The sequence below is a fragment of the Salvia miltiorrhiza genome, chromosome 5 (genome assembly GCF_028751815.1).
Source record: "Salvia miltiorrhiza cultivar Shanhuang (shh) chromosome 5, IMPLAD_Smil_shh, whole genome shotgun sequence".
NCBI lineage: Eukaryota > Viridiplantae > Streptophyta > Magnoliopsida > Lamiales > Lamiaceae > Salvia > Salvia miltiorrhiza.
In genome coordinates this window covers 14,178,690-14,190,579 of record NC_080391.1, presented here as the reverse complement: position 1 = coordinate 14,190,579, position 11,890 = coordinate 14,178,690, and the positions used below count along the sequence as shown (strand labels likewise).

Below are 11,890 nucleotides of genomic sequence, written 5' to 3'. Positions count from 1 at the left end.
TAGGGTTTCTGTAGGTGGTAAATCATTAATTGCCATCTATAATTTCGGGAGGTTTGTTCAGTAAATAGGCGAAATACCATTCATAACCCCCAACGAATTTGCTACAATTAAATTTGATTATTCAGTAAATTAATAAAAAGGTAATAATTAGAAATTGGGTGTAATCTTGACCGTGAATCATCATTTAATTAAGGGTTAAGATTAATTCTTTAATCTCTACACTAAGGGGATTCTTTATAGATCCCCACCCTATATATATATATATATATATGTGTGTGGAAGAGATCAATAGAGAATGCTAAATATAGAGAGAAAGAGAAAGGCAGTCTGAATAAGTCAATAAATTTATTGAATACGCCAACAATTACTGAACAAATAAATTTACTGAAGGTCGCCTGGGGTTCAAATTCTGAAGTTGGCGTTTTTATGAATAAATGTCTATTCATGCGGTCTCTTAATTTATTTGGTAAAGTTTTTGACTTATTCAGAACGAATAATATAGAATTTTCCATTGATCTTAACCCTAAGGGAGAATATCAAATGAGAATGAACAAATGTGATGAGAATGGAGAATGATTGCATAAGTCAGTATATATGTTGCATAAAATGTTTGTAATTTGCATAAACTGCTTGTAATGACTGCATACGAAATTCAATTAATTATATACAATTTTCGCTCCCTCCAAAATTTGAACTCAGGTAAAAAATTTATGCAGTATTATACAACAGCTTATACAACATTATATATTGATTTATGCAATCATTATCATTTCTCATGAAAGATAGCATTCTCAATATAACTCATCTCTCTATATATATATAATCTTATCTCTCTCTCTATATGTATATAATCTTATAAAAGGAGCTATAAATTCATCCAGAAAAAAGTTACATTTCTAGTTGTTATTTTGTTATCCTTCTCTTTTCTTCTTGCTCGAACATAAACATTATTATAGGCTCTACATATAATTTAGGGTACTTTTCGTTATCTGCCGATCAAAACAATCTGTCGCCTTCAGGCTCAATTAAATTACACTTTCTTCTTTTAACCAAAATTTTAATTATAAAACTCCATAAAATGTAGGCAATAATTTAATTAGGTTAAAATTCGAATTGAATAAGATAATCAAAGTTATAGTTTTCCAAAGGGATGATGATGATGATGATACTAGTTGTAACTAAAGAGACCTTGCTATTGTGTGTGTTGGCCTAGCGCGGAGTGATTAATCTTTGAGGTTAAATCTTTAAATTTAATGTTGCAATTATCTAAAAAGAAAAAAAGACCTTGCTATTATATCAAATTAAAACCAAAAGAATACTTTACAAAATGCACCAAAAAAAACACTGGAAATATTTCGTCAAGAAAAATCCTTTCAAAGTTAGTGGCAGGATTTATAATTAAATTGCCTTAAACATTTTCATTATGTGCTTACAAAATATCCCCTTGGTGTGAAGAAAGAGCTCAAAGGGTTAATCCTCACTGCTCCCCTCTTTTTCCAATTCAAAAATTAGAGTAACACAGTCTCAGTGAGATCATAGTGTAGTAAATTGTGTGTTTATTTCAGATGGAGGGCAGTTGTATTCTTCATGACAACAGCTTAACATTTTAATCATTTGTGTATATTGATACAAAAGTCTTCAACTCTTGTTTGCCGAGTTATCAAGGATACATGTAGGGAATATATGAGAGTAACAAATCTTGGAAATTGAATGAATTTAATGAAGATAAGGAGTTTAGTTAATTTAATTTTATTCAGCGGGTAGCAAAGGTATTAGGTTTTTTGTAGTCACTATCCTCCTGTATTGCGTGTTGAAGAATATAGAAGTTGCGTTGATTGAGCTGCAACCACTTCATCTCGAGGCACAATCAATCAATCCATAAGCAGATTTCATTTCATGTAGCAAAGGGAAGATATGACAGTGAATTGAAAGGTGTGAAATAATTGATATGGATAATATGGATTGTGGTAAAGATAAATATGTAGGAGGTAGATAGGAATGATACTGTTGGCCGACAGCGTAATTACTCAACCCAATCACTGTTTTCACGAAGACATACACAACAATATTTGGATAGATTCAATCGCCTATCATTACTACTGTTTCATGTTCTCCAAACCTAAATTATGATGAATACACATCAACATCATATCCATGCCTCAGCCTTCCATTTCATGCCCAACAACCTATAATCTACATATAATGCACTCCCTTAACCAATCTATATTTTTTTCTTTAAAATAAAATTCAGAGTGGAGGCCTATTTGCAGTGAGTTTGGGCCCAAACAAGAAGCTCAATGTACTGCAGAATCAATTTGTATTTTAAAAAAATTAATAATTAGGAACTGACAAGTATTAATCACATTTACATCAAACAATCATCTATTTTTGAGAATGAACGCTAAAAGGGCTGAGCCAAAGTTGCACCTAACCACAGAATGATACAGTCTACAGGCTACACGGGCTACGTATTGTACACAAAACTGGATTTCAGCATATCCTGCTTGAGCGTGACAGTGAAGGGCCACAAACAACTGCTCCATCTTACACCGAATTGCATCCTTTTGTTGATCTAGCACAAGATTATTCTTCTGTTATCTTTGGGTTATAACATGTAATATGCAGAGGACATAATGAGTTTGAGATGAACGGCAGTAACACATTTATAAATAGAAAAACTTAAGACCCAGAATACTATGCATGTGCTCACTTGATAAGAATGAGATCAACATAATTAACTCACTCACCTAATATGAGCACAACATTCTTTAACAGGAAACATCCCGGAATAGTCCTTTTGCTTCATCATAAATCCATCTGTCACACAAGGGAGATGTTATTTTTTTTAGAGAAAAAAGGAGATGTTAACACTGAATATAATATAATACCCAGAATAAATGATACATATATATATATATATATATATATTTGCACCCCTATATTATTTAAGTGATTCCACTAGAGTAAAAGGGCTAACGTTCTCATGAAAAGCAAACAATGAACTGGTGAGCCTTCTAGATCAATCCTGCTAAATGTATCTCTTATTGCAAGTAACTACTAAAGCTAATAATCAGTTTGGTTCTTCATACCACCATGTCTCCAAAATTCACATATTTTCATCTTCAAATATCATAACATACTATCACCCCACCAGTTCAGAAGGCCAGCCATCATGACAGAACACAGTAAAAATTACGTCCAGTGGAGACTGGGAACTGAAGAGTGTGGGTAGCAACAAAGATAAATATGCACGTAAATATGTTGTGTTTGTCCATCTGCTCATAGCATAACCTGAATAATAGCTATTAAGGAAATTTTAATTACTACTGAGGAGCAACAGGCATTATCCCTAGAATTCATCTCACAATCAAGAAACCAAATTCTTAAAATTTATGACCTTAGAATAAAATATCACCACAACCATGCACACAAAGTTTATCATATTGAAAAAAAAAAAGTATCTCAGAGGTAGCTCCACATTAAGCAAATGAACTCACTTGCACAGATAAACCGGAGGCAAATGATCACTAATCTGTCGCCCAGAACGAATTCTCCGATCACTTTCTTCAGCAAATCTTCTTGGAGGGAGGACTTCACAAGGGCCTTCTATTAAGCCGGCCATCACCGATCTACTACATGTTGACTCATATACCTGAAAATTTCACAAGAAAATGATGACTATAAACGGAACTCCACAAACCACTCATCCAGTTAATAAACTGCATCACAAAATCGGCACCATAGGAAAACAGCAAACATAGCCAAACTAAACAGGAATTCACCTCACTGCTTTCAAGGCCACATGGACGGCCAACAGACTCAGGCAAATCACCAGGAAAGTAACATTGATTCACCACTACCCACTTTGTTGCAGTATTTTTATCCTCCCACATAGCCTGAAAAAGCAAAAATATTATGATGTCAGAAACACATGAAAATATAGCATATTTCTTCCCCCTCACTTAAAAAATTAGGAAAACAGTTCCACAAAACAAATACACGCCATTCCAATCAATTCAATGAAATCAGTTTTCTACATCTATATTCAGGTCTCCTCAAGGTTGAGCAAGTAGAAAAGAAGAATAAAAATGTCAAAGATTCCAAATCATGCAGAATATAGCTAGTCATTTCAGTTGATGATCATGGCATGAAGCAATGGTAAAACCAAGAACAGAGTTATATAAAATTGAGGTCCAACATCATGATAAAATAATGTCCATCTTCATAAAATAATTCAGAGTTCCACAATTAATCACAATTGTACAAACAATGTTAAAGAAGGCAAAACCATCTTTCATGGTCAGTGTTCTAAACTTACATGTCCGGTGATTGGTAGCAAATTGAGCAACAAAGTCCAGAGATGAATTAAATTATAGTTACTTCTTTGCATAAACTTTTTTTAAGTCCATAAAAACAGCTGCCATAATTATCAGGATTGAACTTGTAGGTCTATTATCAGATTTTGCAAAACAGCAGTACTCTATCTTAAACTAGATCAATTAGAGATTTAAATTAGCTGTTTGAAATTTCCAATAGCACAAGTAAATTGGGAAAAGGTGCCTGAAATAGACTTCAAGACAGGCATGTAAGACAACACTAATCAACAACATTAGGCAAGTATCAGAAGATTACAGGGGAAATTATCACCAAGTCTTAACATGTAAGAGATTGCTGACCTGTAGCTTCGAAGGTATAAGTTTGTCATTGTCATAGTGAATAAGAACATGATCCATCAGTTTATATAGATGTCCACTGATGCAGCAAGATGGATAATAAACTTTTTCATCCAAAATCTGGACAGGGTCACCAATCCAGTTGACAGCATGCAAGCTGAGTGATGAAGAGTTATCCTGGTTCGTTGCCCCAGAATTTGCAACAATTTCTGGAAGATTACCATGCACGATGTTTTGATCATTCAGGTGATCTGTGTTGTTTGAAGATTCATCATCATGAGATTCTTTTGAATCCCTCGCCAGGAACTGATTTTCCAGAGATTGCTCCTGCGGACTTGCTTCTACAGCCTTGGGAATTGCCTCTGACTTATCAGATGTGTTAAGAGCTATCGCTGGTTCAGTAGAAGAATTTACCTTCAGGTCAGCAGCTTTCACGTCATCTGAGTTTGCAGATGAAACATCAGCAGAACAGGAGGTTTTCAACAAATTGTTTGGGCAATTCCCAGAAGATACTAGGTCATCCATCTTAGCACCAATGGCGGCATTATCATTCTCCTGCATTATTTTACTTTCTTTTCTCTCAGACCCAGATGTCTGGTGGCTATAGTTATTACCTACAACGCCACTTGAACAGTTTTCCACAGTAGTATTCCCATTGAACATTGCTTTCGTCTGGCTTACTTTCTCTTCTGCACCACCGTGCAATTTACTTGAGGTAGATGTAATAGCTGCCGAATTCGACGACAATTTTGGTGTATTCACATTTCTCATGACGCGGCCATATTTAGGAGGCAAAGGTTTGCCATTGCTTAAAGACAAACATTTTCCACAATGCCACTCCCCTCTTGGAACTCCCTTTTGATTAGTAGTTTGGAGGCACTTTAAGTGATACCCTTTTTCACAAGCATCACAAATGAGTATGCTATCTATCTCTGTTACCGTTGACATGCAAATTTGACAAGTCAAAGCCTTATTCATATAATCCCTAGAAGGAGGAATCCAAGTGGGTCGCTCAGAAACACGTGGTTGCAATAATTTCTGAACAATCTTACCAACCTCAGAATGTGAATTTCCCAATGGAGGTCCATGGCTAGTGCTTTGTGATAGTGGTCCTAATGTCTGAGAAGCAACTGCCCTAGCTGTTGTTTGAGGGGCTAGTCCAGCTGCTACGCCAGCCCCTCCCTCAACCTTAAGGGACATATTCACAGGCACCTTATTATCTGCTGCCGGTTTGGAAGAAAATGCAGGCTGGGGTTGCAATGACCATGTTGGAGTCCTCGCATTTGAGTTAGCAGAGTAATTAGCTGCAGAGTGGCACATTGCAAAATTTTGAATATCAAATGATGAGCTATGAAGCATAACGAGAAGGTGATATATGGTCCTTTGCAGCACAAAATAAGATAACTTGTTAGATTACAACAGAATAGATATTTACACTAGATTATCCAATGTACATTTAAAATATTGATGCTAGCACAGTAAGGCTTCTGCCTAAAGTTTAACCTTGCTCAAAGATTTTACAGCAAAACACAGCAAAACAAAGGAACAATCCTTCAAGGCTTAAAAGAAAGTTTCATTTTACCTTGAATTTGCTGAGGGTGTGCAGAACCATTTGGTCTTGCATCTGATCTGATGTGTGACCGGTCAACTCTTGGTAATGCTGCTGAATTCAAATGGCTAGGCAGCAATCCGCTAGAAACTACTGGTCTTATCTCACTAGTAGGAAGCTGATATGGTAATGGTGCAGAATTTACTGCTGTAGTATGGACTAAAGATGAAGGGGGAAGGAAACTTCCAGAAGATATAGGCATGTGACTTGATTTGTCTGACTGAGGCATTCGGATTGGATGTGCCGTGTTTCGACTTTCAGCAGCTGATCCAGAGCTTGGATGCAGACGCGATGAATGAGGAGTAGATGGTAGTGAGAAATTTTCTGCTTTTTCCATCTAACAATAAGACACAGAATAATTAACAGCATAAAGCATATGTTACAGGGAATTCAGTGCTGCAAGAAAAAAGCAACAAAGATACTCCATTTAATTCAGCTAATGGACTGAACAAGCTTTTAGAACCATATGAAGGATCATATATGTTGCAGAAAATCACAAAACAATTGTTACAGTACTACCACTGCAAAGCAAACCCTATACAAGATAGCAAGTAATATTTCAGACCACACGGAGTGATTACGGAGGATATTATAAATGAGCCATATTTTAACAAAACAAGCTGCAAGGTGCAATCCCTATATTTTACATTTTCCTTTACTTTCATTAGCACTATTTTGCTAAGCATGTAATATTTTTCTCAAAAAAATCCTTGGATTCATCATACTGTGCACATAACACAAACAAAATGAAATTCAAACATTACAAAACTTTAAAATCTTAGATTCACACACTCTGTTGCATTTTAAGCCATTCTCATCTGATCATATCTTGTTTTTTGCCAGATAGACATGCATCATTTAGACTACTCTAGGTGCAGTTTCCTAAGACCTATAATCTTCTCTAACAATAACAGTCCAAACTTTATAAAGAATATCCATAGAAGCACCTAAAAATTATATTCCTTGAACTTCTGACATCTTTTAATCAGAATTTCCAGAAAAGCAAATGTGAATGGTTCAAGTTCAGATTGCCAAAATTTATAGCTAATATTTCAAACATCAAGGAGTCTGTCATCTTGTGTGACTATTTCAGCATGTCATAAAACTATAACAAAAAATGATCATGCTTTGAGAACTCGAGCTCAACGAAGAATTGATAATATACATCCTTTAAAATACCATTAATATGAACTAAGAAAGACAGAAGACTCATGCTGAATATGGGTTCAACTTTATAACAAAAAGAGCTAAGTTACCATCAGCAGAATGTTGAAGCAAATATTGAGAAATTGAATATAACAAGTTCAAAGTCAGTCATGTAAGTGTAGATGTAAAATGTATAAATGTAATCAAGTCATACATGAAATTTTGTTCACCAGGTTCAACAGATTTCCCTAATGATTAATCTCAATTTTAAATTTACTATCGTAACTGGTGTCTGTGAAGTCAGTATCAGGTTCAGTTTTTATAAAAGAAGATCAAGATACACTACTGCAATTATATCTAAGCATAATGTGTACAATACTTCTAAATCCTACTCCTAGGGGTTTGATCTTTACAAGATTATTGAACTCAATTTCATTAATACGTTTCATATAATTTTTCTTTCTTCCTGATACTTGATGACTTCCAAGTCTACCCCACATACTTAATCACATCTAAAAGAGCAGTAGTCAGCTGCCAGAAACGTTAGATCTTCAAGATCCATCCAAGAGAAAAACAAACAACTCCAAGCTCAAAATCGGAACTTCTCTTTTCTACTCTTGATTTACATTATATATAATACAGTTTAATGAATTAAATTGGAAAGCTACAAAAGTATGTATCAGAATAAATTTTCACAGAAATATTTGTCAAAGTGGAAAGTTAGGCTTTGATATTTTCGCTTACTATATGTAAACAGAATAAGATTCGGCAACTAGACGAACAAGAATGACAAAGAGTATTGCAGTAAATAATCGTAGATTTATTAATGTGCAGCTAAGAGACCAGAAATTCCGTCTACTACAGCCACATAAGTGGGGAGAAAAAGCGTGAAGAATCTAATGATTCAAATTACCGATGAATTACATTTACTAGAACAAAACACAAATATTCCAAGCAAAAACTTCCACTTATATGGTACAGGAAGGTGGGACACCCCAAAAGTTCCATAGAACATTAAATGAGACATTGGGAGGCTTCCACAAAAAACAGAAAAAAGAAAAAGCAGGAGAAGGAAAAATTGTGTAGAACAATTTATTAACTGAATTTCCTTTAACAGTGGAATTACAAATCTATAGTCCATCCAAAATCATCGTGAGGAGAAGACATTTAATAGATATCAAACTCAATTTTCATCAGTCATAAGAGACATGATCCCTAGATTACGACACACAGCACCAAATAAAGTAGTCAAAATCTCGAAAGTCAAAGAACAAACCTTTCTTTTGGAAACGAGTAGCTTCTCAGCTATGGACATTTTAGGAGGCCGAAACCCTAGCCTCTGCTCTTTCAATCTATTAAGCCCCAAATCCTCAATGACAACCCCAAAAGAATCCCCTGGGAAGACGTCCTTGGGGGCAAAACCCTCGCAAACCTGGGCCAACTTGTTCCGCGCCTCCGCCATGAGTTCCTTCTCAACATCACTGGGGCCCTTCCCTCCGCGCATTTTCCCCATGGCGGCCAACACCAACACCATCTCAGCTACCTTCCGAACATCCCCAACCAAGCGTCGGTCGCTCAATCCTCTGGTCCTCTTCGGCGGCGGCGGCGAGGCATCCTTGAAGACATCCAGCTCGTCCGCCGCCCTCTTGTCACCGACAGGTTCCGATCTCGCCTCGGGAGTGTCAACCGCTAATTCCATCCGAAAACAGAAGGCAGAAAGAGCAGTCACATCGAAAGGCGCGTATAATGGAGGCAAGAATCCGGTCAAACCTGCAGACAAGAGAGAGAGGCGCAGCAGCCATGATAAGAGGAGAAAGAAAACAAACCCTAGGGGATGGGAGAGAGGGAAAAAGAAAAGCAAAGAGGGGGGAAAGATGAAATTAGGAATCGTTAAAAACTTAAAAATAAACCTTTTGGCGGGTAATTGTAGAGGCAGAGGAGCTTTGAGTGGTGAGTAAATCAAATCGTATGTAAGTGAGAGTAGGGGGGCTTGGGGGGCGTGGCCAGCAAAAAAACTTGAGCAGGGCAGAGAGAGAGAGCGCCAGGAGAGAGAGACACACCGATTTCGGATTTTCTTTTTCTTTTTTTATTCCCCTTTTTCCAATTTTCGCCTTTTATATTTGCTCATACGCTATTGGCCGATTCTACAGTGACGCCCATCAACGCGATTCGCATTCACCTATCAGTATCACCAATGGGTCACTCACTTACTTCTTTTCATACTTATTCTTTCCTCAACAAAAATAAAAAAATAAAAACACACTTTATATTGTTAGAAAAATCAAATAAATTTAAAAAAAAAAAATCAAATAAAAATCCTAGGAATAGAGTTCGGGTATTCATATTAATTCCTCCCTTCATAAGTCGCATTTTTCGCACATAAAATTTAAGAAATTAATGTTTAATTATTTATATATATTTTTAATATTATGAATAAATAATTGTATATGTAATTAATAATTTTTAAATGTATTATTTAAATTTTTTAATTAATAATTTTATAAAAAATAATTTAAATTAACTACTCCCTCCATTCCATTACAAATGTCGCATTACTTTTGGACACAAAAATTAAGAAATGTGTAATTAGTAGATAAAGTGAGTTGGTAAAAAAATATGTATATATTAGATATAGAGAGGTTGCCAAATGAAAGGAATGAGATATTTATAATGAGACATCCCATTATGGAAAGTGAGACATTTGCAATGGGACAGAAGAGAGTAAAACACAATCTCCACGGCACCTGAACCTGACTTACTCCCCTTAGCCCCCCTTCCCCTCTCCCAATCCTCAATCGTCCCTTATGTCCCCCTACCAATACCCTAGCTAGTGTTGTTTTATCTCCCATCCCCAAATCCCTAATCGCTATGACTGAACTATAATGCCGCCTTCCCAACAAATTGCCCCACCCCTTGTCCCCGGACAATTGCCTTGTCGTCGCTTCTCCTCCCCCGAAAATCCCTAGCGTCGATTGCACCCTCTCTCACTCATTCTCCTTCGTTATTTCGTCCATCCCATTTTCTGTCATCACAAACCCAATTCTCTGATTGAGAGTTGTTCTTGGAGGCTATACGTCGTAGTATAAGGTGGTGTTCATGTTCTTGATGTTGGTGTAGGTGAGTGTGAAAAAAGTGAAATGTGATTGGGGATGATTATCAATTAGGGTGATTTAAGAAAAAAAATACTAAGGGGTTAATTAATTTTTTTAATTAGGGCTTTAAATTACCTGATTTTGCACCAAAAAAAAATGCCTCATTTTCATTAGGACAAACGAAAAGGAATACGATTCACTTTCGTTGGGATGGAGTGAATAATAATTTTAATTTTTTATTTTGTAACGTCCTTAGAAAATAATCATATTTTATTTAGGGTTGGAATTTAGATTACCTACTTCTATAACTTGTTTATGAAAAATACACACTCTTGTAAGAAATATGCTAAATCTACCAAAATAAACTATAGTACCCTTAATGCCTCAATCATGTTTGTATTTTTTCAATATATTTCTTACACTTCTTACACACTAATACACCCACTCGTGCGATGCACGACCATCATCATAATTAAACAATATTTTAACTAAATAAATATGAATATAAAACATACTCCCTCCGTCCGCGATATCGTTTCCACAATAAATATGAATATAAAACATATTCCCTCCGTCCGCGATATCGTTTCCACTTTCCATTTATAGAAGTAGGGTCTACAAACTTTCATTCACAATAATAGTGGGACCCAAACTTCACTCACTACAATATCCACTACTATCTACTACTATCCACCGCTTTTCTTAAAATCCGCGCCATCCACAATGTAGAAACGATATCACGGATGGAGTAATTTGTAAATGTCTCAAAATATAAGTAAGTGTTGAAAAAATATACACTATTACACATTTTAAAAACTTCCCTATATACGACGTTTGTGGTAGTAGTAACATCATTAATATCATCTTCAGCAATCAAAATTTTAAGTCCATTCCGACTTCATACTCTGGATATAGCAACGTATAATTGGTACATATATGTATTGTTCCATCACTTTGTTCCAATCTCATTATTTCATTCGGACAGCTTTCATTTACGTTCTATCTCACTATTCCTCAACTCTATCACTCTCTCTCAAGTCAGTTGCAAATGTTCGTTCTCATTCTCTTATGTTCTTATATTTTCAGCTTCCATTATTCTTCCTCTATTCTTTATTATTTTGTCAATATATGGAGTTGTGGAACATTAGACTAAATGTTTCAATCACTATGTGGAATTCACATGCAATGCTTTTTTTTTCATAATAGTGTATTTACTTGTAGATATATAGAATATTATATAGAAACGTGCTATTCATTTTAAAGTTTTAGATGAGTTGTGAAACATAAGTGAATCATATGTCTAATGGGCTATAAATTTCGATCACTATGTGGAACTCACATGCATTTTTTAAATAATGTCATATTTATTT

The 11,890-nt window shown here is 35.5% G+C and overlaps 1 protein-coding gene across 2 annotated transcripts; it reads right to left on the bottom strand.

Annotated features, from left to right (window-relative positions):
* Window positions 1–2,300: 2,300 nt before the first annotated feature.
* On the bottom strand, window positions 2,301–9,532 carry LOC130986239 (uncharacterized). 2 transcript variants are annotated; one of them, XM_057909586.1, is made up of 8 exons: window positions 9,339–9,532; window positions 8,705–9,198; window positions 6,256–6,619; window positions 4,677–5,977; window positions 3,783–3,896; window positions 3,498–3,652; window positions 2,748–2,817; window positions 2,301–2,572 (listed from the first exon to the last, which is right to left on the bottom strand). In XM_057909586.1, exons 2-7 carry the CDS (start codon window positions 9,125–9,127, stop codon window positions 2,769–2,771), a joined length of 2,406 nt encoding a protein of 801 aa, XP_057765569.1. In that variant the 5' UTR covers window positions 9,128–9,198; window positions 9,339–9,532; the 3' UTR covers window positions 2,301–2,572; window positions 2,748–2,768. The 2 variants fall into 2 exon arrangements, with proteins under 2 accessions (XP_057765569.1, XP_057765571.1); XM_057909588.1 differs by having other exon boundaries at window positions 8,705–9,529.
* Between the last annotated feature and the right edge of the window lie 2,358 nt (window positions 9,533–11,890).

Excerpts from the sequence above, each read along its gene's own strand:
- LOC130986239 (XM_057909586.1), bottom strand. The coding sequence starts at position 9,127 with ATGGAATTAGCGGTTGACACTCCCGAGGCGAGATCGGAACCTGTCGGT. Across the intron at positions 6,620-8,704 it reads TACTCGTTTCCAAAAGAAAG|ATGGAAAAAGCAGAAAATTT; the intron begins GTTTGTTCTTTG and ends TCTTATTGTTAG. Across the intron at positions 2,818-3,497 it reads CCTCCGGTTTATCTGTGCAA|ATGGATTTATGATGAAGCAA; the intron begins GTGAGTTCATTT and ends CTTGTGTGACAG.